Source organism: Anopheles arabiensis, chromosome 3 (assembly GCF_016920715.1).
Source record: "Anopheles arabiensis isolate DONGOLA chromosome 3, AaraD3, whole genome shotgun sequence".
NCBI lineage: Eukaryota > Metazoa > Arthropoda > Insecta > Diptera > Culicidae > Anopheles > Anopheles arabiensis.
Window position 1 is genome coordinate 14,544,356 of NC_053518.1, and position 27,812 is coordinate 14,572,167.

Genomic DNA, 27,812 nt, shown 5'->3' on the forward strand with positions numbered 1-27,812 from the left:
TAGCATACTGTGTCCGTTTGTGCTGGCTCTTTGTTAAGTCTTTCGGTTTATCTCTTTGTCGTTGTGCATCATGTATCATGTATCTCGTGTTTAGTTCCTCTGCATTCTTTTTCTTCTTCTTCTTCTTCTTGTCCTATTTTTTCCGGCTTACGGTTGTTCGTTCATTTTCATTCCATATCTGTTTGTTTGAAGTTTTGCGTGCCACCCCACGGTGAACACTTACGGCGAACATGTTCTCATGTTTTTTTTTCTTTCTCTACTGTTTTTTTTTATTTGTTGTTACCGGTTTTTGTGTTATCGTACGTTGCGCCCCATTTGGACACACACACAGGGTGATACCGACTTTACCACCAATCAAATGGTCTTTAGCGGGGTAAGTGTAGAGTTAAAGTAGCATTTAATGCATTAACAGGTTTTTAACATATATTTTTTCCTCTTTTTCCACAGTTTGATGAAACCTACTTGACGATGAACAATGGTCTCGGTATACGCACTCACACCGGCCATGGCAATGGGCACACGCAAGTCCACCAGACAGCGACGCAGCAGACGAACCAGCTTAACTCGATCAACTGTCAGAATATGCAGAATATGCAAAACACCAACATGAGCAACATGTACAACGGGACGACGGAACCGCTGCTCAGCCTGCCCAACACCCAATCGCTTATTGAGCCCCAAACGCCCACGATACCGGAGATCGTTTTTACAGGTACGCATAATGCCATTTTCCCAAACGCGCGATGTGTTTCGTGTTTTCTTGTGTTTTTTTTTCGGTTTTCGTTAACGATGCGAAATTTCATGAACACATCTCCACATCTGTTCTTTGCTAATGATTGTTATTCATTCTTCATCCATTTGCAGATTATTCGACTAGGGGTAAGTAAACCATCATGATACACAGTGTCTGTGGTGTAAATTTGCTAAGCGTGTGCAAAAAGTATACATTGTTGACAAACCGTTTTTTTCGATTTCATATCGATGTTGATTTTCTCTCATTTTGTTATCTAATTTAAACGCTGCTCCATTCTATGAGAATCATGTTTCCAAATGCCTAATTCCACAATTTAATTTGCTCTTGTTTTTGGCAATGTCTGCTTTTGCTTTTGGCGTTTGATGAAGTTTGCAGTGCACATCTACATGCAATAAGTATTTTTTTAAATATTATTTTTTGTAGACGATTTCGAGGCAGACCTTGGGCTTGGTCATATGGATTTCCAAAGCATCCAGATGCTCTCCGACACCAGCACGATGATTGACCCGATGGACGAGGACAGCTTTCGACGAGATTTACAATAGTGCGAGGCCAACTGGGACGGCTTACCGAACGACTTCTATTAGCCCGATGCGCTAGCTGACCCAGGCCGTCGAACCAGGCACCCATACTGGCGAGCGACAGAAATACAAACGACAGACGACACAACACGCAAACACACATACACTGTTGTGGGTGGGTGGGTGGAGGGAAATAGTTAATGAGTAACTGTTACTTGAGGCTGACCGCAAACGTTGATAAACTATAGTTAAGGATAAGGTGTGTGTGTGTGAGAGTGTGAAGTGCTGTTAGCGTACGGCGAGAGTTTGTAGTATACCAGGATCATATAGAATAGTGGACAGCTGTGCAAAATGCTTATGTTTTAAGGTTGAGTAACAAAACCTTTCCCCACGTTGCGTGTGCATTGACTAAGTGTTACATTAACTAGATGTGTTTTAGAACTGGTTGGTGTAAAGGTGTGCAAATTAATGTTTAGTTGAGGGCGAGAAACAACACTTTCCCGTGGATGTTGTGACATTTTTGTGAAGAGCATTGTTTAAACATTGTTTCACAAACAGTTTCCTCCAATGTTGTCTTTCCCATATGGTGATATGGTGTATTTTTTTTTACATTTATGTTGTTTCCTCCTGTTGGTCAAAAGCATTATTGCGATGAGATTTAGATAAATGCTCTGAGGGGAAAAATGTTTTCCCCCGTTTTTATGGTCATACTTAATGGAAAGAAGTAAATCTGTTTGGTCATTGCAGACACATTGCAGTTACAATGTTTCTGTTTGCTTCACGGGTATGCAACGGAAAGCAAAAGTATAATTTAAACGAGCTGATTTACTAAAGATTTGGTAAAACTGATTGTCACAAAAGCACAAAAGCTTCGTACAGAGTACCTCGATGCCTTTGCTTGAATTACGATTTTACTCCTGCTCTAAACGAATGCTGTTCTTCATTTAAAGAGTCATAGATGAACTCTTGACCAAGCGATAGGACGATGAAAAGTGCTAGCTCGAAAAAGGAGCAAGTTTGAGAGAGAAAGAGATGCTTAGAGAGACGAACGTGTTTAATAAAAGGAAGGTTAAGTAAGTGATGTGGTCCATCAGTTAGATTGCAAGCAGCAAGGAAAACTCTCGAGTAAATGTAAAACTGTTTTCATGCCGAATTAATAAAAAAACAACAAAAAAACAAAATCTTATGCCGAACACAGATGTGCTGCGAGATGAAAACAAAATAAGAAAAAAAAAACAACAACCCCCCCTGGAAAGTAACGTTCTCTGTGTAATGCTCTGTTTTTTAATGTCACTAAAGCATTAAACATAATGAAAACAAACAAAAAAACATTGTGCTATTTACTGATAATAAAAGGGATGATAAGCTCTAGGTTTAGGAGTAGATAAAGACTAATGCAAGTTTAGTTAGGAAACGAAAAAAGGCAGACAAAAGGAACGAATGAAACATGATAATAAAGTTTGTGAGAAAAAAAAATACAACACACACACGTAGCAACAAAAGGTCAATACGCAGCGAAACGGAACCCGAACGAAATGAGAAAATGTTCAGGGGGATAGGGGGCAGACTATACTTAATTAGGCCTTTTTTTGTTGTTTCTACGACCAACGAACGCGCGATGGTTAAGTAAATGATTTTTTATTATCGTTTTGTAATGTTACAACGCGACTGTTGTGTTTACAGCAGCAGTTTGATCAACTCAAGCAGACTTTGTGTTTAGTTCGTTTTGCATTTAACAAATCCCCATTTGTTGTTTCTTTTTCTGTGCTTTGTTTTCCCTTTCGCTACCTGCAACCCAGTCGTCGGTTGGTTGGCGGGTCAGGCTGTGCGTGAATAAATGATAATGCTAGGTGATCCGATTGAAAGGATAACCACCCCCTGCCCAGTGGTATGGTACACAACAAGCAAACGACACATACGAACGTAACGAACAATAGTTAGATAAATGGCCAATGGCAAAAAGCTGCGGGGTAGCGCGATTGACGGAGAATGTATTGCATGTAAAAATATCGTAACATATCAAACTGTACGAAACACATTGTTTGTTAGCTTTATTCAATTCGATTCCCCCGAATCGACGATAATAAATCACATAAATGCCGATCGATTCCACCCCCCCCCCCCTCTTCTAGAGGACGATGGGTTAAGATGCTCTAACTTCGGTGGAACGTAAACCCACAGGTCACAGAATCGATAGTTAGTTTAACCAATTAGTTTTGGTTAAATTAAAATTGTGTACAAAAGTACAAAAAAATAACACGTAATATGTTAAACACTTTCAATGAAATCATATACTGGACGTGTTGCAAAACAAAAGGCAGAAAGCAGACAGCAGGAAGTGAGTAAATCGAAATCCACTCAGCATTCTTTTAGTGTCACTGTTAAATACTGGTTTCGTTTGTGTTTGTTGATAAATTCGGCGTTTTCAATGTCCGTGTGGTTAATTGTTCCTGAGACGAAAATGATCCGATCGGATAAGCGTGTGTGTCTGTGTGTGTCACACTTTTGCGCTGTGATTGAGCGAGCGGGTTTTTGTTTTTCGTTGCCTTTTTTACATTGAGCGATGTTTGATGACAGAGTAAGGAGAAGAATCAATTTCAACGCTGTACAAAATGCTCTCCCTTTAAACATGCTACACTCGTGAATCGATAGTGTCAATGGCTGGGTACGCATTTCCCGTTTTCTATCTATTTATCTCCATCGCTTCCACCCCTTTTTCTATCTTATTGCCTATTGCATACTGAAATTGACTTAATTTATAATGGCTACTTGTAATACAAAACTGTTCGCTTCACTATACATCACTACCAATGGTGGTGATACGCATGATAACAATTTTCTCCTTTTCCTCGCGATTCGTCAATTTGAAAAGTCCATTTTTTATCCACTTCAAGATAAACAATTCGTACGATATACTGGTTATGATCGTGTTTGCAACATTAAATAACGCTCTTGATCGCTTAAACAAAGCATCCACCGCAAGCTAGAAGAAAAGAACAAGCAGCAAGGAAACAAAAAAAATAAAAATAAAACCAACAAACAAATAAAAGAAATGCCTTTCAGATATTACGCATCTATTTTACACCGATTGCACTACAAAAGGGGTTGCAAGCAAGGGTGGAGAGAAAGGCGCTCAATTACATTTTGGACTCGATTACAGTACCTTTTTACAGATTCAATAGATTTGTGAGGCATGGTGGGTTGTTTTTTGTTTAATTTTAAACCGTTCAACACAACAAGTGTGTATAATACTGCATGAATCGATGGATGGATGATGAAAAAAGTACATATTTTGTTCGTAAAACACTGAGTGTTTTGGTTGTTTTATTTCTTCAATTTCGTTAAGATACTGACATACCCCCATTTACCCAGCAACATACAGAGCAACTGTGCCAAACTGTTAAACATTACTTTTACTATACGACTGTGCGTATTCAATGACTCATATTCCTATCATACGCTCATCTTTCGCTTCTCTTTTCGCTGAAACGCCCACTGAGCAGTTATCAAAAGCTGAACAACATTACTCGTAAGAACATGCAGCATGCAGATACATTCAATTTCAGATTGCACTCTTCAATAGATAGCGAAACATTTGTCGATTTAATACAAACTCCAAAGTAAACATAATTCATACAAATGAACCAATAGTAACATACAAAAAAAAGGAAAACTGTACACGCGCAGCTCAAAGGTCAAGTGTGGTGTGCGCCTTTTAGAATAGAAAAAAAAGGAAAAAAGGGATAATGTGTAGTACGAATACGGTTTGGCAGCAGTAGATAAATCGCAGAGAATGACATAGAAACAGTAGAAAAAATATGCAGGAAAACAGACAAAAAGAAGGGTAAAACATATTACATACTTCCTGTTCAAGTATTTGCCCTTTCGGTTGAGATTTGGTTGACCTTATTTCTAGCTGCCGTCGTAATTTATGAAAGAATATCAGTGTACAAATAGAAAATTGAACCTGCTCCCTATTACTTCCTCAATGGCAATGTATTTCTTTCCCTTGTTTTCTCACTCGAATCTCGTCGTCGTCGTCCTTTCCCGATCAATGTCCGATTGATCCGGTTGTAGCCGCTCACTCCGTTGCCTTACTTCTTCGCAGCCGTACCATGATGATGCCCCCCCCCCTTTTTCGGCGCCCGGCATTGATTTTCAAGGGGGATCTTCTTTTCTAAACGTTAAGCACACAGAGCACATGTAGATAGAGATTGGTTGGAGATGGTAATGAGAGGCACACAGGCCAACGATAGCTGTGTGGAGCACAGCACATTTTAAATGTATAAATTTGTAGTTAGTGTTGCGACGCGTACTTCTCGATAGCACAATGTGGTGGGAAAATTGTTCACAGTTGGATCACATGTTGGAAGAAATTATTTTAAAGTGGGATATCCTTTCACTGATATGGATCCTATTTAGCTGCTCTAGCGTGTACTTCTTAGCTAGAACCCACCCTCTCCAAGTACCTTTGTTACAAAAGAGTTTTGCGGCAAACATTACGAATTGAAGATTAATATAGCATATATTTACGCACGTTGACCTGATTTTACAAAAAAAAAAATAAAAGGAGAGAGACAAAAAGAAATTCTATTGTTTCTATATACACAATAAGATGCATTCACTATTATTACATGTGTGTTGTTGATCTAACAAGCGAACGAAAGGAAGGTTAAAATCAGTTAGAATATTAACTAAAACATAACTAAATGGTCTGATAAGGGAAATTGGGAATAGTTTGTTTTTATTTTTCTAGATAAAAAAACGGGATATTAAATGTTAACGAGTAAAGAATCTGATATGCTGGTAGGGCGGTAATAGTGTGATACAAGGGCGTAAATAACTAGCTGTCAGAATACCGTGGTTGCCATGGTAGCTGAAAAAGGCTTGCGCATGGTTTTTGGCTCAGTGCGTATAGCATCAGTTGCGTGTCTCGATCGTATTACCTAGCCAGGGACGGCATTGTATAGAACAGTCAATTAGTGTGCGATTGCAAAAAAAAAAGAAGTGTGTGTAATTTTCTTATGAAAGTAGCACAAAATCACATAAAATTAAAAAGGAAGAAAAGATAAATGTAGCAACGTCAAACAAACAAAGACATGTAGAATGGTAAAAACGAAAGGAAAAAAAAAAAACGGTCAAACAAACGAAATAGAAATGTAAAGAATAATCTTTACCAATTAAATGCAGTTCGAAGAATTGTTTGAAACCAATTGGCGTGTGTTTCTGTATCTCTCTCTTTCTCTCTGTGTATGTGTGTTTTCATCGTGCACAAAATTACACATTTACGAGGTAATATTCCTACCAAACTGGCAAATCACAGTACTCTAGCATCAAAGTGAGCCATTTCCTCAATGCCGGAGTTCGGAGTAGCTTTTTATATTTGCAGTACGCTCGGTGGCAACAAGAATGGGACAAATAATATATAAAAAAAACACACACTCTCACAATACACAAGCAGCAGAACCAATGCATAACAATTGTTTCTTTCCCTACTCTCTATCCATTTATCTCTAAACCTTCCCGTTTTTTATCACACTTCATTCAACTTTCTACATTCAAACACAAGTACATGGCAGAAGAAGTATGTGATGAAATAGTGCATCTCTATAGAATGAGAAAATAAAATAACATAAATCTCCGCTGTCAAAATAGAAACAAAAGATAATGAAAAAAAAAACACAATTAAAACATTAAACATAAATAAAAGGCGCCCAAATCATGCCAATGTTCTCTTTCTCTACCTTTTTCGTACCCATAGAGATGATGAATCTTAAAGTGTGTGTGTGTGTGTATAAGTGTGTGATAGGATAAAAGAGAGAGAGAGAGAGAGGAAAAAATAGTAGCAAGTAGAAGGACCGTACCAGACGAATGGGATGAATTCAACCACAACAAACGTACACTGCTGCAAACAGGGGTAGTAGTGCTAAAAGTGACGAATAATGCGGGTGCTATTTAAAAGAAAAAACACTAGTAAAAGGACTAGCAAAGAAAAGGAAAAGGGGAACTAGTAAAGGAAGCTCGGACGATAGTGGATAGGTGGATAGAAGGACAAGTTGTAAAATATTACTTAATACAAATAATAAAAGTATGATACAAATGAATTGTACAGTTTTGTCTTTTGTACTTAAATGATTCAAAAAAACACACACACACACGGTTTGGTTTTTTTTTTTAAATTAATAGATCCTTCTCTCTTATCTTATGTTAACAATTATCTTTTGCTACCAATTCTCTTACTTTAATGAACTACACATCAGATATTTACTAATTGCATATATCTGTGTTTGATAATGTGCTCAGATATTACATATCTTCTTCATTCCTTTTAAATTCGTTGTTACACACACGGACTTTTCCATGAGTTGTTCTATTCTATTGTATTTCTTTTTTATTAATGATTCCTCTTGAAGCTGATTATAATATTCTATATTTTTCAGTCTTAAAATATTATGCCAGCTTATCTGTTATTATTATTATTGTTGTACTTATATACTTAAAACTTAATTGAACTTATTTTTTCTTTCATAAATCCTATCAGGTCGCTGAAAAGCAATCCGATAAATAAAATAGTAAATTTATTGTACAGTTTAACAACTATTCTGTCTTTATCCCTTCAGCAAAGTGAATGTTAATGAAGGTTTATCTTTGCATACCCCTTAATAAAATGGCATGAAAACCACTTTGCTTCACCTTATATTTTGTAACATTTGTCACGACCACAAGATTTCCTATTCTAAATATGACAGTACAATACTACAGGTATTCCCCGATATACGCGATTTCGCTATACGCTATTTTCTAAACTCGCCAGTTCTTTGAGAAAATTGTACTAATTTGACACAGGCAAATGATAAATGCAAAATAAATTTCCTTATCGACAAATTTTAAAAATTATTTTAAAGAAGGCATACATTTGTAATCTTCAGTTGAAATCAGATCAAATAACTAATTTAGTGGCCAAAACCTACCGCTTCAGGCAAAATTATACGAAAATTAGCTATTGCCTCCGTTACTCCGCATTAATAGCGTATATCGGAGAATACCTGTATTGTATGTATGAAGTTCTACAGTACTCGACAAGTATAAGTACGCACTTGTTGTTAATATATTTACATTGTTAATCTATTTACATATTTTAGTAGCGCTTTCTTTTTAGAAAATGTAGCATTTGTTATGTTCAACATGAGTATGCAGAAGTCCGATGGCTTGTCTATGTGCTTCTGTGCAAAGCTTAAACGTTTGACGGACGAAAACAACGGGCACGATTTTTGGACAAAACCCTGGTCGATAAAAGTGTAAAAAATAGTTAAGCAGTTTATAAAAAAAAGTTAAACAGTTGTGGTCTATTCTGGACTAGAACGTAGAAACAGGAGACGTGACCAACCACGAAAAACGGCTTGAAACGCTGAAGAAAGCCTGGTTGTATTTTTGAACCCTCAACACAACCCAAAAACTTGTTAAATTTCGACGACGTCTGCAAGCTGTTATTGAAGCGCGAGGTGGTCATACTAGCTATTGATTTTAGTAATAATTATTTAGAGCCAATCAATTCTCGAGGTGCGTACTTTATCCACCTGAAAAAAATACTGATTCAATTATAACAATAACAATAATAATAATCATAATAATAATATCAAGAATAATATTTATTATTATTATAATTTAACAATCTACACCGATTATTGTAAAACGATTTCCACTGGTCATGAAAGGGTTAACCTGTTTAAAGGGTTCACGTTCCTCGCTTGTACAGTAATTTAAATCTTTAAATCCATCGTTCCATCCTGTTACTTACCGTCGCAGTGACTGCAACGATGGTGAAACCGACAAACCCCATTCGAATGCTAAGAAAACAGAGTTAAAAATAGTCTCAAAAACGCATACACACACAAAAAAAAAAAAATAAATAAATAAAAGCCAAAAGAAGGTTTGTGTTTGAAAGGGCAATTACTTTATTTTTCATACTGAGATTGGTTTGTTTGTTTGTTTTTATTTTCGATTTTCGATTTTTGTGTGTTCTGGTTTATACTTTCGCTGGTTGGTTGGATTTTTTCTTTAGCCGTGTATTACAATACATTACAAAATACTTTATAAACGGAGCCAAACACCGCTATTATCAATAATAATGGGCGCGGGAGTTTCGCGTTCGAACCGCTTTTTCTTGTCTTCGTACTGGGGCAATTGGTTTTGGGGATGGGGTATGAAAGTGAATCGGATCGGGGGGGGGGGGGGTGGGGGAGGGGAATGTGACTAAATCGGACAGTGCATAAACGTGTTGATATAAACTTAGAAAGGAAAGTATGGAGAAACTCACTTTGGACTGTGTGTTATTGGAAAGTATGAAAATGTATTGTTGAAATGACTCGCAAAATCGCAACACAAGATGCAAAGGAAATGCTTTCTTTCTCTCTTACTCCCTCTTTATCCCTCTGTTCCTCCGTAGCAGGAAACTCTCTCTCTCTCGCACACTCGTCTTACACGCTAAATATTTCAAACGTTAAAAACTAAAAATACATTAAACACACCTCCTGGGTGGAGTGTGTGTTGGCGGCGCGCGTTTGCTCTAAGATTTATTGCTAAATAAAATAAAAAGCTCTCTAAAATCAAATCACAGAAATTGAAAAATGCCTTCCCCATGTTGCCCATGGTGCATGTTGGTGCACAATGAAACATCGTACCCCTTTTGGACGGGGGAATAAAAACAAAAAAATAGAAATCGTACTAGCAACCGCGCCTCGTTATGGTTGATTGATGGGGAAATGGCGCAAACTCAGCCTCCTGCTTTTTTTGTTGTTCTGTTTTGCCGGGTGTAGTAACACTAATTCGTTATAATGCTAGCATTCCTTGCCGTCGGTTAGCGCAGACATTTTAATCACCATCAATGTGTGTTTACAAATTTGCAAGAAAGTTGCTTTCGGGACGTTGAAGAACGATTTAATTGATTGTTCTTCGAGTTTGGTGAAGTGATTGCTAAATCGGACAATGAGAGTAGTACGCTGATGATGATCATGATGATGATGAGAACGATGTGGATGAATGATGGCTTGATGATGCAAATGCCTCGTTGTTTTGAATAAATAGTCACACAGTTTCGTATTATGGTTATTCGCGACTTCTCCACTTCGTAGTCCGTTCGTGCCGCACTCTTCGTGGCTCTCTTCGTGGTTTTCAGCACAACACGATGGTGTACGACCAATCATAGTAGGCTTTTCCCACCCGCACGGACTGTTCGTTTTGGTGCTTTTGGTTTTTTTTTGGTTGATCCTTCCATCCTTGAAGAACCAGTTTGGCACCTTCCCCTTGGCTCCTTCGCTTGGCTTTAGTTGCAGATGTGTTCGTCCTTGCGCATGCTGCACGTATCGCACTTGACCGAGCAGCACCAAACGAACTTGCAGTTGCACTTTTCCTCCACATTGCGGATGCGGGTTTGGTAGCCCCGGCCACAGCAAAGGAGCCGGCAGCCCTCGATACCGTACGACGTTCGGTTGCAGAATCGGCCGCGTGTGCTAAAGATGCCCAAGCTTTGCGGTGGAAAGGGAAAAAAGAGACAAGATTAGTTTAAAATTAGTTTGTTGGTGGAGTTTGATGTAAGCTTAGAAAAAGGGGGGTTTTAGTTCGAAAAAAGGCCTATACAGGGTTTACCACGTTCTATTATTTGATTCCCATCCATCTGTGATGGGTTTCCATATTTTTTTGGTGCTTTCCCACGATTTTTTGGCCGTTTCCTAGAATTTCCAATTGTATTGATATCGAATCGGAAAATACCAATCAATTATGGGAACGAACAAAAAATCTATAGGATACGATCAAATAATCGTGGGAAGGGCACCAAAAATCATGGGAACTGACCAATAAATCGTGGGAAACCCTATAAAGTAATCCCACGAATAATTGGTCCCTCAATGCTTTTTGAGTGACATGATCATTCATGATCGTTCATCACTTCATCGATCGTCTACATATCTACAAGGCGTGGAAAATTTGTATATTTTCCTCATTATAATGCTCAAATTATCAATTGTAAAGAGGAATTTTAACCACCCAAAAGCAAAAAAAGTATATTACCTTTCATTTTCCTCGCAGTAGTTGGGTGACTCTGCAATGTACACCAGATCGGACTTGTTCACCTTCTTGTACTCAAGATCCTTGCGCATCAGCTTCCGGATGATGCCTTTGTTTTCCACTGGCTGTAAGGGGGTGAAATTTAAAAAGGGGAAATGTGAAAGGCTTGACTGTAGTATTTTACCACGATTCAGGGGTTTTACCTTCACTTGTGCAGCGGCATCAAACAACGAACCGAGCGTGTCGGCGATCAACTTCATGGGGGGCAGTCGTCGCCAGCAGACGCGTGTCGTACAGGAGCCAGACATACCGTGACACTTGCACACCTTCTCCATCCTTGAGCGTAATATCTGTTGAAGCAGGTAGGGAGCATTTAGTTCTAGTTCATTTGAGATACTTTAAACTCTTGTAAGGATTTATCGAACGATGTTCAGTTTGATCTTCTGTTCTTGGAATTTGGAGAATTTTGATGTTCCTTTCAATTTTCTCTTTCTTTCTCTCTCTCTCTCTCTCTCTCTCTCTCTATCCTCCCCCCCCTCGTGCTCAACATTCCGCTTCCGCGCTCCCCCCTCCGACACACAAACTTACGTACTCGTCGTGCCGCTTCGTTGTTGTGCAGGTTCATCAGCCCAAAGCTCGTGGTACGGTTCTCCTGCGGATCGGTGAACGAGCGGGCCTGCTTGATGCCGTACTTGATGTCTTCCGAGCAGCCGCCCCAGGTCCATTTGGTGCTGTGCTTGTTGCGCGGGATGCGATCGCACTGGCAGGTCGTCAGTTCGCCCTTGGTGCAGAAGCGCGTGATCGTCCAGGCGAGCGAGGCTGAGTTGATGGCGCTTAGGTACGCCGTTTCGCGGTTGCCTGCAGGGAACATTAATTTTAAATGCAACTCAGTTTTAGCTAAATGACGGTTAGTGTAGGGATCTTTATGTGGTATATTCAACTGCCATAAGGGCAGCTAAGACGAGTGATGAAATGGTAAACGACTCATTATTCATCTGTTTGTTTGTGCCTTTTTAACAACGTGTCATTAAAGATCATTAACCTATAGGCAGTAGATTTGGTTCTATTAAAGAAGATCTACGATTCAATGATGTTAATGACGTTAAAAACACATTCAGCATAGCTCTATAAATCGTTGGTGTTTGTACGCATATTCCGCTTTGATTTAAATTATGGACCCTTAATCGTACTTTTGCAAAGATTATTTTATGATAAATATAATGTAAATTGGTCACAGCTTTGCAATTTCAGAGATAGATTAACATATATTACTGTAAACATTAAACAAAAAGCAAGAAACTGCAACGATGTCTTGTTTTAAATTAGAGCATTTTTCAGCTTTCATTTCACATCAAAGACGTTTTGATCCAAATTCTGAACATCATCTAATCAAATTATGAACAAAATCTAAATAATCAAGTTCTAATTGCTTTTAAGGAATCGTTACAACAAATTCTCAGTGTCTCAATGTCAATTCTCTTGCATTCAAAGGCACACATAATGAGATAAGCACAATGAAACTACACGAGAGTCGGTTTGAACCAAAACTGCTAAGATCGATGGTCTATCGATGGTGAACTGACGGAGAAACAGTATTTATTTGTAGCATAATCATAACCTACAACATGACAGTTACTTTTAATTTGAATGTAGTACATAATGACAATCATTTAATATAATAGGCTTAGGTCAATCTAGTTCTTCTAGGTCTTGAGCCTATTTCGGTTAGAAGACGCAATGCACAGTGCATGTCGGTTGTATTCAACACTGTATCGGATTGCTTTGACTTTAACATTTCAACTCAGTGCTTCAAAGAGCGTCTCCAGCTTCTGCCGTGGTCGCAGTTGACTGTGATAAAAGGCTTGATTTTGCTTCTTCTTTCTTCTTCTTTGGCACAACAACCGCTGTCGGTCGGTCAAGGCCTGCCTGTACCCACTAGTGAAGTGAGTTTGGCTTTCAGTGACTTATTGTTACCATAGCAGGATAGTCAGTCCTACACACTTAAAAATATTACACGACCTCGGTTAAAAATACTGCCGAAATCCGACGGCTCTTTCGATTCTTGCTGATATGTCAGTTGAAAAATCCCAGTAGCCGAAAATCAGTAGGGGAAGGTAGGTAACGACGGACACGTTAAGGGAAATGGGAAAAATCTAGGGATATATAAGTGCAACGACCATGAAAATGTGCATACATTATCTTACACTCATGTTTTATCAGAAAATGTGTTCAAACTTTTAAGTTTCCATTGATTTTTGTGTTTTTTTTTTTCATGAATGAAAAACATGATTTTTTTCGTGCGGTTTTGAAATGTTCGGGTAAGACGGACACCTCATATGGGAAAGATGGACACCATGAAGGGTAAGATGGACACCTGTAGAAAAGGTTAGAAAGTGAAGAGTTTTACAGTATTTTAACAAATTCTATCGCTTTCCACGTCCTGGTACGTTTATAAACCAATTCTTGCCCTATTGCAACGACGATTCATTCAGCCGTGGTTTTAGGAGTTGTAAGCACCGCTTTAGCCGATCTCGTAGTACAGTCGTCAACTCGTACGACTTAACAACGTGCCCGTCATGGGTTCAATCCCCAAATAGACCGCGCCACCATACGTAAGACTGACTATCCTGCTATGGGGGGAATCAATTAGTCACTGAAAGCCTAAGCCCACAAGTGGGTACAGGCAGGCCTTGACCGACATCGGTTGTTGAGCCAAAGAAGAAGAAGAAGAAGAAGCACCGTTTGTAATATATCGTAGAATGCAGCATCTAAAATGTATTGAAATATCGCGCACTTACAGCTGACGTTGCTTCAGCTTATAGAACAACAGTCTAGAACTACCTTCAAGGAAATTACTACGCGAAAAGACCATGACCCCATTATTTTTTGAGGGACTTGTTAATAGTTTAATCCATTTTCCACCATGTCAAAATTCAACATTTAATATTTGTAATCCCATAGAATTTCTCATCTTTTCCTAAACAATGTCGTATCAATGCATCATATTTTTATTGCTTAAAGTTGTCCAAGTCGTGAGAAGATATTGGATTTCGTGAAGCGCCTCATCAACGTCGAGCGAGTGATAGCATATCGAATGGCTACTATTTTGACCGGTGTTTCATTTCTCGCTTATTTCAATACTTTCTCTAGTTACTGATTGGTTTATAGCTTCGGAATACCCTTATTTAAGATATTTGAAGAAATCCATTTATCACCAATTGATATAAGAAGTAAAATAAATCAATAAATTCGGTGTCCATCTTTCCCTACAGCAAAGTGTCCGTCTTTCCCGCTTTGGTGTCAGAATGTTTAAACCACCAGAAAACAATATTTTGTATTGCTTTTACCCTCGTTCTTTCGCCAGTTTTTTCATTAATGATCGCGACAACCCATTCATGAAATAAAACTTCCGGAAATATAAACAATACAAGTTGTACAGCTTAAGATCGGCAGTAGTCAAATTAGATCAACAAGGGTGCACATGATTGAAAATTTATTTTGTTCGTGGATTTAACCAATTTTACATATTTTATGCGTAAAATGTTCTCAAATGTGTTGTTGTACCTTCAGTTTGGATTCTACATTGTTGAACTGCTCGAAAATTACCTTTTTCATGCATTTATGAGAAGTGTCCATCTTACCCGCAGTGTCCGTCTTTACCTACCTTCCCCTACCATTTAAAACTGAAATATCAGTTAAATAAATATTTCAACCGAAACTCGGCAACACAACTTGCCGAGAACATACGTTAACACAGCTGTCACCGAGCTCGTCCGTCAAAATAACCGAGATTTCAGCTTTACTATTTGGATTAGCCGAGGCTCGGTATTCTATCTGTCATTCGCCATTGTGTTAATCTCGTGCTAATGAAACGAAAACCTTTCGGAGTGATGTTGTGATGCAAAATTAAAAGTGTAAAAATATAAGTGAAAATGAGTCTCTCAGCGTGAAAAAAAAAAACCGAGTGTCAGTAGCGTGCGATCGAGCACGGGTATGGAACGGGGTTGGGGCTAGGAAACTCCTTCAGCGCACGCAACCGGTGCTCTTCAGAGCGTCGCTCGGAGCAGTCTCTATTGAAGGATCATATGTGGAAGCTAATCCGATTGGTTCAACCTTAGCCAGGCCGTTCAGACTTCCAGGATTCATTTCCAGTCACCTACACGAGTAAGTAAGTATCAACACTCGACCACGTAAAATCTAAACAGGGTTCACTCAGACTTGTTTCACTCTGCCCACTTTACAGAACCGTGCCTGTACCAGTGCCCGCTCCTTGCCAGGCTCATTTTCCTGTACATATACCACATCCAAACGCTGTGCCCCATCCGGCGGTTGAACCGACGCCTGTCCCTACGCTTCTCATCACACCAGAAATCTCATAAGATTAAGGTGACTTTCTGCCGTCCTGCTACAGTAAGGGGCACGATGGTGACATCATGCTGCAGGAGGTGTACACCGGGCATCATCATGGGCTCAGACTGCTATGACTATTTCTCCCAGTAAATAATATTGTTTATCTATGTTACCTAAATAAACCCACTTGATACGCAAATAAAACCACTAAAATAAAGATAAAATGTTTTTATATTTAGCCGAAATCTCGATTTGCTCTAACCGAAAATCTCGGTTAAACGTAAACGTCAAAACAAAATGTCATTAACCGAGATGTCGGCAACAGAAATTTAACCGAGATCCTTGCCGAGATCTCAGTTGTGCAGATCTCGGCAAAAATTAACCGAGATTCGGAAAAATTTTTTAAGAGTGTACACGTATGCGGGCACGGTCTATTCGGGGCTTGAACCCATGATGGGCATGTTATTTAAGTCGTACGAGTTGACGACTGTACCACCAGACCGGCCCTTGATTTTGCTATGTAATATTGTACTGTTACCCATCTTAATTAGGCCATATGGGCCCGTTGGAGATTGACTAATAAATAATGATTACTATTAAGCGGAATGGTTCTATCCTGGGTATGAATTGTGTTTCCGTTTCTTGTGTGCTGGGGTTAACCATTTTCGTTGTTAAACTGAAATCAACAATGATGATTGGTCTGTTGGGTGCTCTAAACTGGCATATGTAAACACTATGTAAACGTTGTAATGTATTCTGCGATAAAACACGTTTAAATTCACGTTTTTTGTGATAAAAAAGCAAAAGAGGAAATTTTAAGAGTAACATTGTATAGTGTGATGTGGTGATGTGTTCTTTGGATACTCCAATCCGTCTCCGATCCGAATCCGGCTATTGTTAGTCCGATTCCGACTCCGGAAAAATCCGAACCACTAGTTCTGCGCGGAATCGGAGTCACCCTGAGTCATCTGAAGTCGTTCGGAGTCGTTCGGAGTCGGAGTCATTGCATGCAGAGACATGCAGAGCTGATAGCATACGATTATATCTTCACTAGTGATGGGCGTTTTGGAGCGCACCAACGGCTCCGGAGCCGGCTTAGACTTTTTCACTCAGCACTCACGGCTCCGGAACCGGCTCCGCTCCCACGGCTCCGGAGTCGGGTGGTTTTACAGATTAGAGACAGCCGTTGGCTCCGGAGCCTGCTCCGGCTTCGGAACCGTTTGGCCACATCACTAATATTCACCATTAACGTAAGAGGAATAGGCTTATACCGCGAACATACCCGAAACGAATGCATGCTTAACTCAACAATGGTCAAGGGAAGGACAAGGCAAAAGAGACACAGAAACACATGCCCTCTAGATGCGTTGTCTATGCGTCTCGCTCGGTATCGGTAACGCACACATGTTTTACGAACACAATTGTTCGGTTTTGTGTCGAAGGACGACTCCGGCCGACTTCGGATGACTCCGACTCAAATCTATTCTTGACGACTCGCAACTACCAACGACTTCGGACGACTCGGGACGATTCCGAAATTATCGGAGTCGGATCGGAGTCGACTGCGGATTTTTGCCAATCTTTACCCATCACTAGTGTGATGTGTTGAAAAGGTTGTTAGAATATTAATTTGGCCTAACTCTTCTGTATTTGGTTTTACCCTTTGCTTGGATAGATTCTACTTCTATACTGTGTCTTTCTGTTGCTTTGTTGATTAGAGAGCTCAATACGAACTAAAAAGGCAATGAGTCTTAGAAGCTATATAGCTCAGACCGGATAACTTCCTAATACTTTGAAAACCCCAGAAGTTTTGAGTTTCATGTAATCCTCAAAATTAGTCCATGGTATAATGGATTAGGCGTTGAATCATGAGTTGAATCATAAGAGATAGATTAACACTTTGACCGCCGGCCTGACGTCACAGTTTGCGAGTGAGCACGTAGCGCATGACAAGAGAGCGATGAGAGCGACAATTGTTCGTGCGACTATTATCACTCTTTTGTTTCATTTCGATAAGCGGCGTAGCACATGTCGTTCTCGTTCTCTCTTTCCTACCTCATTCGTTATCCAGAGAATTGGTGAGCGTCAGATACAGAGCTGAGCGGTGAACAAAGCCGTCATGCGATTTCATATGACGCGGCGCTTAAAGTGTTAAATACCTTTGTACGGAGTTGTTTACGTGTGCTCACTAGCAAGATTTCAATTAGAGCTACAGTGTCTTATCGATACTCATTCGCTCTCATACGGGTGTCGACCCATCAGTTCTAAATTTGACCTACCTTTATCGTCGAAATTTCCATAGTAAATACCGGAACCGCGCTTCGCCGAGCAGTTCCAGCGGTTGTTCTGAAAGTACGATTGACACTCATATTTGGCAGTATTGGCTGCATGTACAATCACCTGGAAAAAGCACATTGAAAAGAGCATAAAAGCAATGAGCAATAATGTTCAGTTCAAAGCAAACTACCCCGACACGTTACCTTCAACAGTTCCGGATTGCTGTAGCACGTGTCGCGCTGATGTTCGGTGAAGAAGGCGGTATCACCGCACAGCTCGTAGCTCCGATTGTCCCGATGGAAGTGGGCCGGATCGAGTGACAGGTCAGCGATGCGCCACCAGCTACCATCGGCGAACCCGCTACAGTACAGCAGCAGCAGTAGCAGTAGCTGCAGGATGCGCTTCGTTAGACCACCACGGTCGGCCACCAGCCGGCACGTGGACGGGTGCGGCAGCCGAAAGCCCGGCTGAACCATGGTTGTGGCGGTAGTGTGGCGGCAGTAGCTTTCGTCCAATTGTGTCGTCAATCGGGGGGTTCTAGATGGGTTTGGTCGGTGTGGATTATGCGGCGATTGGCGCTTCTCTAGTCCCCACCACTCATCGTTGCCGGAGTCGCCGGAAGAATGGCCGGACCTCACAACGGGGATGGGTAAACTGGATGGCTCCAATAGCCTGTGCTGAGTGGTAAAAAAGGAGAAAAAAACGAAGTATTTAGTACGGTACGGATTTTAAGTTCGTAAAAGTTAATGAAAGTTGGGTAATATCCCGAAAAATGGTAATCCATTTTCATCGACCCGGGTCGATTGCGGTTGCGTTTGGAAGCGTAGTCAGTAGCGTGACACCGGGATAAAGCCGACAAGTGGACAAGCGACATTTTTAATAACCTCGTACTTCATAATATAGGGATTTGGTGGTGGTGGTGCTGGTTTCGTTCGTTAATTTCCATTCGGCTTTAGCCCTCCCGAACGTTCCGAAACGTCAGCGCCAATAGGGACGGTAATGGGACCGTAGCGGGGCCAACCGTAAACCAATACGACGGTTTTGCCCGCGTGAAGTTGTCCCGCCACAGATGGTTATCCTATAAAAACGTGGCATCGGGACACACATGGTCGTAAAATTGCAATCAAAAATTGACCGTTTGAGCGGCGGGATTGCTGGGTGAGCGGGAAAATGAGTCTTGCACAGCTGCGTGCTGGATGGAGGATTGGGGTGGGATGGCGTTCGGTGAAGCGTTTACGAAGGATCAATGTTTGATGGCACTGTGTAAATACGAACGGTTATTGCAAAACTGAGCAAAGGAAGACAAGCAGGAGTATATGATGCATTTGATTGAAATGTGATTCTGAGATTTTAATGTTTGTTATCTTAGCAGCTTCAATAGCATTTTTGTTACGGTTGTATCATGTATAATATATCACATATTTTAGGCTACTAGGCTTCACGAAGTTTTTTATATTCACTTTTAAATATAAAATATGCTAATACATTGTTACAAGCTCATTTTGCACCACCAAAATAATCAATAATGTTTATAATTTGTGCTATCGTTTGAAATCTTGATCCGGTTCTCAAGCAAGACTTCTAATTTTATTGTTACCCGATAGATAATTCTTAGAATAATCAATAATGTTTTATTTTATAATAGATTATCTGATTTTTTGCTTTTTTGCCAAAAATTACTAAAATATAGTGATTGGAAGTCAAACAAATGATGGCACACCAATGATTAATTGAATGAATGTTCCTCCTTTCAGATCATAATTATGTTTTCATTAGCAGAAAAAAAATGTATTTTAGCAGGTAAGTATGCCATGAAAACATTAGTATAAAAGATTAAGAAAATACTTAATTGTAAAATTGTCCAAAGTCGTACACTAAGCCCCATTTTAATGTAAAAATAACATGAGAAAATGTTTAACTTGTGGAGAAAATGAAAATGAGAATCGATTTATTTACATTTTATGCATATATTTTTCCATTGCGTTTTTTTTTACATACATAAGGCCAAATTCACAATTATACAGTTATGTTCGATCAGCGAATCATTAATTAATTAATTCACAAAATCTATGACAATGTAATAGTGTCAAATAGGACAACGAATCCCGACGAATCCGCGTAACTCGAATATCAGTTTCTGCAATTTTCCACCAAAACACAATTGATAATTCGGTAATTTTTATTTAATTGAGTATTTTTATACACTTTATCACTCATTTGATACGGTTATTGCCGAACATTCTGATATTTTTGGCTTTTAAGGGGATTAAATGTATAACCAAAAATGTAATTTATACTGCATTGTACAATTCGTGAGTCAAATTATATCGATTTGACGTTTGATCTGTCAAATTAAGAAAACCGCATATCTCCGAATCAGCGTCGATAACCGCGTTATTCGGGAACAGACTGTACTATCAATTTAGTAGGTCACTGCATGTCACTGTACATTTTTAGCTATGCTGTATGTTTGAGTACAGCAAAAAAAAAAAAAATAAAAAGAGTAAAAAACAAATATTTTGAAAAAGGAAAGATATTTCAGACTCTATCCAATAATAATCAGCCATCAATTATGATAAAGGGAATATTGTCAACAAAAAAATACATGTTTTTGCCCTAGAAGAAAACAGTATTGCTATGAATTCGTTCATTAAAAGAGTAAATTTGATAAATTTTCGGGAAAAATAACACTTTAAAAACGTTAATGTATCCATAATTATGTTATAGTGCAAACAATTAATTTGAAATATTATTGGAAACAGTGGCTTGTGTGACATAAATAATAAGAGCAGCCGCAAGTGCAGCTCGTTTTGAGCTGAGCCAATTTTGTCCTTTTTCTACTCTCTAACTAATCAGCCCTTCATTAATAAATTATCGCATTGATAGACCTACACAAGCATGATGGTAACAGATCAATGAATAAAGAGAGCATTGGAAGAGCGCAAGAGTAATGAACCATACCGTTTGTTTATTAAAGCAAGATGTTAGCAACAACCCCTCTACCAAACAAACATCATCATCCTCCTTCGTCCTTCGAGTGTATTGCGCGAGTCTTTGCGAGTTGATAAAATGAAATCGAGCCTACGAAAGCGAGTCCAAACAAAACCCAAACGGTCGCCCCAAATCCTGAAGGGATGCTGCTGCTGCTGCTGCTACACCACACCATAACCAATAAACAGCAAGGGAGACAGAGTAGCGTGTGTACTATACAGAAAGGAACGCAAAACACCCTCTCTCACTCTCTCTCTCTCTCTCTCTCTCTCTCTCTCTCTCTCTCTCTCTCTCTCTCTCTCTCCTGCGTAGGAAAGAGGATGTATACGCAATACTGCCGCGCGTAATAGCATTAGACAGATTAGATGTGTTTTATGTGCGGCGAGAAGTACGTCGAGGCTCTTTGTCTCCGCCTCCTTCGATTTTCGTCGCGCCAGCAGTCAGCCATGTGTTTTGTCAACCGCAGCAGTGCAGCAAGGAAAAGGAACCCGCTTTTATTTGACTCCAGGGACTGCAGGGCAGAGTACTAGCAAAGGGAAAACCAACAAGGTGACGAAAACGTTGGGTATCGTATCGGATATAAACAAGGGGTTACTATGGGCCTAGCTGAATGCCTGCTGTCAAACAAAAGGGGGCCAGGGGCCCGCGACACGGCGCGGTGACAATAAATAAAATATCAGTTCACGTTTCCCGACGACAAAATGCCGTCAACCGTCGACGGCGTCTAAAGTCGATAATGTTTATGTATGTATGTTTGGGGTGTGTGTGTGTGTGTGTGTGTGTGTTAAAGATATTTTAGAAGATATCTTTTGGTTCAGGATCAGAGTTTTTTTGTCCTTTCATATTTGGTTTGTTTGGATGTTTATTGGTCTGGCTGTTTGCTTTCTTCCTTTGTGTCACACGTGCATCCTTTTTGTCGCTTCATTTGAAAGGTTAGAATCTTCTCGAGTTCTCCTGTGAAAACAGGATAAACAGTCACCATGTGTGGGCTTACGGGCGCATCGTAGAATTAGATCAGAGGCAGCTTATGGGGACAACAAATGGGGGTTTATACACTTTTAAAATGTTAGTTCAAAAGCAATGCAACCAGATGTGTAAAGCCTCAAAACTGAGATGCCTAGCTGCGATTCCGAAGTTTCTAGCTAACGGATAAGCTCACTAAAACCCCGAGCCGGCAAGATCTGCTCTCCCAGAAGCAGATGTTGTACGAACGCACCTGCTACATAGGAAAGCGTGAAGCCAAACCAAAAAGCCGCCCCATCATCTTCCGTTCGGTGGTTCCGAGAAGTCGATTCCTTCCACTTTGCCAGTCAATCGATGGAGCATGATTTATGCAATAGTAGTATAGAGATAGAGAGAGCGAGAGAGCACAGTTTGCATCCGAAGCGTTTAATAAAGTATTTATAAAGGCGTACACCGGTTTGGTTTGGTTCTTCCCCTTGTTTGTGGTAAGAAGAAGACACAAAAAAACACCGCTGGAAGGAGTTCTAATTCCGGCCATGTACGGTGCGTAAAAAAGATGAGAAGATTTGATGACATCGTTGGTAGGAGTCATGAATATTTTAACACTCGATTCGCTCAGTTGCCGATTCGATTGTGCCTCAGTTCGGGTGGGGTTTACCCAAGAAGAGGAAGCCAGAGTGCGTATTGTAGGTAGGATTTCTTTGCGAAAAAAAAAAAGTTTTTTGTAACACTGGGAGGTTATAAAATTACTCTCTGCCAGTACGAACCTGTTGGACAAAGGTGACGATGTATGGATTGGGATGGATTATCCGCTAACTGCTACATCGTGTTGAAATACAGCTCAAGAAGAGTGTACTTAAGTAGGAATAAGCCGGCAGTTTAGTTGCCAACAGGATTCTAAATTGAACGATAGGAATAGAATGTTAAGCTGCCATGTTTGGCATTACGTTTACACAGTAAACCGAGCTTATGATAGAGCTCAATGTAACAGAATTCGCATACGTTATGCCGAACTGATTCATAATTCAAGGATAGGCTTTGGATAATGTATGAGACTTCAATGACATAAGGACTGTTTTTTCCGTATATAAAGCAGTGTGAGATAAATCAATAACTAATACAAGCGCGTTTAGTACAGTTTTAGTAGATTGTATTTGGCAATGGAACATCGTTACATGTTCAGATATTCAGACACAAGAGCTTCAATCAAATCTATTGCGTTATGTTGACTCTAAAACTGAAGATCGTTCTGGCGTTGTTTTGCGTTGTTTAAACTGTAGTGTTGTTACCGGAGTAACAATTTAAGATTGAGTGGCTTTGATATAGCTTTTTTAGAACTGGCTTTCGCGTGTGTTTAGTATTTGCTGCACAATTTTAAAAAATAGTGTGTTCTTTCTCGTTTATCTTTTGCTACTGACACATTTTCGATGGCACCCTGTACTCGATCAGCTGATCTGCTTTACACTATTTGACCTTACTTAACGGCCTTAACCGAACTTATTGCTAGTTTTCACTAAAATCGGTCAGCTAGTTGCCATCTACTTGCGAACATCGTTTTGTCCTTATCTAACAGGTGCCGCCATCTAGTGTTTTTAGTTTCAACTATTGGAGCTATCGAATACAGCTTGATGTTTTGTAAACAATCACCTGTCAAAATGCACGACCCAGCCAGGCAAATCGGGCCAAAATAACCCCTATCTGACCGCTTAATTACCAGTAATTTAATAGTATCTTAATGGTAAATTAGCACTCGTCAACTTACCCATTCGAGCAGTTTTGGATATATCCTATTCCTTCCTCTATTTTATTTAGACTTTTTTGGCCAATTTTTTTTTATAAATTACACGAAATGCGTTTAATTATAGTTTACTGGTTATATTCAATCATTTTCCTTGTATCATACAAACGATTACAATGGGTTTTTTTTTTCACTAAGCTCGACTGCAATAGCCGCTTCACCCAGAGAAGGTGTTGTACAATTAGCACTGATATACGCAATTTCCCAGTTGATTTTTTCATTTCACAGTTTTGAACATACCGCCGACGTCTTCTTCCGCTAAAAGTGCATTACAACAACACTATTAATGTTCTTATTTACAACTTTACAATGATAACAAACGACAACACTTCGTACAGCTAAATTGTTCTTAAATTACTGTTGTGACAGACCGAAAACTGCTCGAATGGATAAATTAACAGAAGGCCACCATGTCTGGCTGAGGGGGTCGTTATAGTAAATACAGTTTATTCTTATTTGGTTTTTAAATAGATTTTAATACAATATAATTGTTGTTCATAAAATGATAATTTTTACTGTAAAACAGGCGTATTTTATTCTTAGAATCGAGTCGAGTTTGAGTGTTTTGAGTCGATTTTTATGGAAAAAATCATTTTGAAGTTCATTTTCGCGACTCGAATCGAATCAAGCTCAGAATAGAATAAGCCTGATGGCCATACCAGGTCATCCTATGAATCCTATGAATTTTATTTGACTGCTCTACCAAATATTCCATAATTTCTTCGCACGTAAAATTTTCTACGTAAAATAGATCAAAATGTTGCGTGGAATGAATGTCTGATTCCAACTCTACTTAACTTAACTTACATGATTGTAATCGAAGTTTCTTAAATATAAGCACTGCAGTGTCATTCAATAGAAGAAATGCATTAAAACAGTTACATACCGTGTTGCTACAACTTCAACTTGCCACCATTTTCGAGGAACATCACTTCAATGATTGAAGGCGCCTCTTAAATCAAGCACTGTTAATTCGTCTTTCTGGTGATGCGATCTACATACGGCAGCAGACAGCGATCGTATTGCGACGATTAACACGAACGAAGATGAACTACGATACTTCATTGAGTTAATAAAGTGGTTTCGCTTCCTGTGAAATCCACCAAACCAATTCTCCTTTCGTGGCATCGCGTAAAGAGCGTATCAGCCATCATCATCATTATCATTACACCGGGATCATGATCAAGCAAGAACATGCGGTGCGCGAAATGAATGGCGAAACAAGTGTCCGTACATTGTGTTGCAAAGATAAATCGTGTACATGTAAATGCACTTTGTGAAAGTATTTACAATTTTTACGCCAAAAACTCCGGTTGTGCAAAAAAACACACACAATAAATAAGCAATGAGTAAGGAATAAATGGTATGCTCTCGACAGCTCATGAAAGGCACATAAAATCGCTCATAAACGCACGAAAATATGCCATTTCAGCGCAGCTGCATTGCTGCAGGGTGAGAAATACAAAGAAAGAAAAACACACGTGAAAACAAGATCAAAATAAAGCAAATGGGAAATGTAAAAAAAGGCAACCAGCACAGCATAAAATACCAACCATTCTCCATTGTATTGGTGCCGTTGTGTACTGGTTCAATCCCCCCCTCGTTGTTGTCATGGCGATCGCACAGCTCGGTAGGCTGCGATGGCTGCGCTAATCTGGTCCCATCGTCCCGGTTTTCGGCCGAAATAAAATATCAGATTTCGGGCAAAAATGTTTTATGACGTTCCCGTTTTATGGGCTGGCCTACGCGATTATTATTATTATTAGGCAGCTTAATTCACCCGAACTTCCAACTGGACGCGCGTTATTCGGTTTCGAGTGGTTGTTGTTGTTGTTGTTGCTTGGGCAGCAGCAGCATAAAACCCAGTGCCAGCGGCCCCTATACACCACTCTCAACAAACAATATTGAGTGTTGTTGTACGGTAAAGTAAAAAACAGAAAATTGTAAAAAAAAAACATGGAACCTTTCGAGTCGAACGCAAAACAAAACAGCAAGCAAATCCCGAGAGCAGCGCACACATAAGCCGTGGATTGTGATTTTTACGTTAAAAGAAATCTTGTATCCCATACCCGCATAGTACGTTCCTCCTGTTCTACCTTCATCCATCCTGGGTTTGTTGTTTCTCCCTGGAAGGGCCCCGGAGGGGGTGTTCGGATTTTCATTCTCAATTTTCTACACATTAGCCGCTAGTGGCGTGATGAGATGGGATGGAGGGCCAGCACAAACAAGGTTCGCCGGAACGCCGAACAACCGTTTAGGAAGCGTTTTCCATTATTTGCGAAATAATTGGCAGAAAGCCGCAAGCCATGTCGACAAATCACGGCCCGGAATCCCGGAAGGGTCTTTTGTTATGCCATGCTTCATGTTGGCTTTCTTTCTCTCTCACTTCTATGCGTGTTGTGCAGATCCTGCAGGGAAACCATCATCACCACGCATCATCCTTGGCCATGTTTGCATGATGTTGTGTTGTGTTTTGCAAACCAAGGGAGAGAGAGAGAGACTGAGGAGGCGTTGATGTAATGAGGGTAATTTGGATTGTTTAACAAATTAGGGCCGTTAATTGCATCATGGGGAAGGGCGGTTGGTTGGGCAAGGGATGTTTGCCAGGTTGGATAAGAATGAGGTGGTGAGTTTAAATATATGGGGTATGCTTTGTAGTTCGTATTTTGAAGAGGCGTCTTAATTTAACAGTGCCACGTAAAGCTAATTTGGATTTCAATTGACCGTTGCTAATTAGGTCACTTTTAATAATAAACAGTAGGGTAAGTGTACCAATTATCGTTACATTATGTCATCGGGATACCGATTTTACTCCTGTTAAGATATTTATTGAGTAAAATTTTGAAAGTCCACGTGTTTTCCTGAAGCCTAAAATGTGTAGAACACGAGAATATTTCTTTATCTTTTTTAGACTCATTTATTTCTTTAACTTTTTTAGACTCAGTGTTTATTGAGTGTTTAATAGTAGAACATTTCGATTGCATCTCAAGGTACCTAATTATGGATATTAACGCCAAATGTATTTTTTTTGACATTTATTTAACTTAAGTCAAGCAATAGAAAATTCACTGGAGGTAAATAAGTAAGTGAACACCATTAAACAAGTAAAATTAATGGTTTCAAATCTTTGTTTTATATCACTGGTTGTATTGATAGCCGTACTCCACTAACTGCACAATTGATGGGGCTAATCCTTCTAAAATTTTGCCTTCTTATTCTACTGATAGTACCCTGTCAGTTCACAGTTCATATCTCCTGACAATCCTCCATATCACCTGGAAGCAATACCGAAGCCAGCTTCCGTTTCAGCATGAGACGCAGAGGAGCGCAAATCAGGGTGGTCTGTTTGAATTGGTTTAAATGAAGAATCGTAGCCATTGTTCTACTATCTTCAAGATACTTCTTGCCAAGGCTTGCCGTAACTATCGATCAGGGAAGATCAAGAGCACGCTTGGCAACAGGACGATACGAGCGGCGTTCAGGATTACGATTTTTTGTGTAAAAGTTATTCAACACTTATTTTAACGAAATTGATTCGATTTTATAACACTTTAATGGTAAATAATGCTTAAAATTTTATTAATATGTGGTAAACAACTTTTCGACAGGTTGTTGAATTTTGGGTATTGAGTGGAAATGTATGAACCGATAAAAACCTATAAGTACATTTTACGGATCTATAATAACTTTTTGATTTCATTAGAACTAAAAATAATTGGAAGTATTATCATGCTGTGTGTTTTAGAACAGAAATTCAGTATCCCTCTCCATGGAAATCTCAGCTAAAAGTCACAAAAAACATACTCAAAAACTGATAGATAGATAGATATTAGATAGATCATAGTTTCTGTGGATAATTTAATATACCCAACAAAATATCTAAAGATAACATCAAACTCTCAGGACAAAGATTACCGAAGATGTGCTACGAAATCATATTAAAACATTTCTGAGGCCTGTTATAAGACAGAAACTATAAAACAATTATTTGAGAAGGAATGCTTTTAGCGTTCTAGAGCAGTAGAAAAAAATCGTTGAAAATAGTAAATTAGTAGAAAGTCAATCTTTTTTTTTTAACTCGGATGTATCTGTC

General features: G+C 39.4%; 2 protein-coding genes across 12 annotated transcripts in view; one reads left to right on the plus strand and one right to left on the minus strand.

Moving 5' to 3' along the window:
* Nucleotides 1–7,236, plus strand: part of LOC120899841 (uncharacterized protein DDB_G0283357-like) — a 43,242-nt gene extending 36,006 nt beyond the window's left edge. For 9 of the 10 annotated variants that reach the window (XM_040306108.1, XM_040306115.1, XM_040306114.1 and 6 more), the window contains 4 exons: nucleotides 332–373; nucleotides 448–712; nucleotides 865–879; nucleotides 1,178–7,236. In XM_040306108.1, coding sequence (XP_040162042.1) covers nucleotides 332–373; nucleotides 448–712; nucleotides 865–879; nucleotides 1,178–1,299 — 444 coding nt within the window. In that variant the 3' untranslated portion in view covers nucleotides 1,300–7,236. The remainder of the gene's footprint in view (nucleotides 1–331; nucleotides 374–447; nucleotides 713–864; nucleotides 880–1,177) is intronic. The other variant, XM_040306113.1, reaches the window with a different exon arrangement.
* A 1,989-nt stretch (nucleotides 7,237–9,225) lies between these two features.
* The window catches only part of LOC120903317 (protein Wnt-1-like), a 41,365-nt gene continuing 22,778 nt past the window's right edge, over nucleotides 9,226–27,812 (minus strand). Inside the window, exons 3-8 of one of the 2 annotated variants that reach the window (XM_040312681.1) lie at nucleotides 18,171–18,644; nucleotides 17,970–18,090; nucleotides 11,933–12,198; nucleotides 11,544–11,690; nucleotides 11,344–11,465; nucleotides 9,226–10,799 (exon numbers count right to left, since the gene is read on the minus strand). In XM_040312681.1, coding sequence (XP_040168615.1) covers nucleotides 10,598–10,799; nucleotides 11,344–11,465; nucleotides 11,544–11,690; nucleotides 11,933–12,198; nucleotides 17,970–18,090; nucleotides 18,171–18,443 — 1,131 coding nt within the window. In that variant the 5' untranslated portion in view covers nucleotides 18,444–18,644 and the 3' untranslated portion in view covers nucleotides 9,226–10,597. The remainder of the gene's footprint in view (nucleotides 10,800–11,343; nucleotides 11,466–11,543; nucleotides 11,691–11,932; nucleotides 12,199–17,969; nucleotides 18,091–18,170; nucleotides 18,645–27,812) is intronic. The other variant, XM_040312680.1, reaches the window with a different exon arrangement.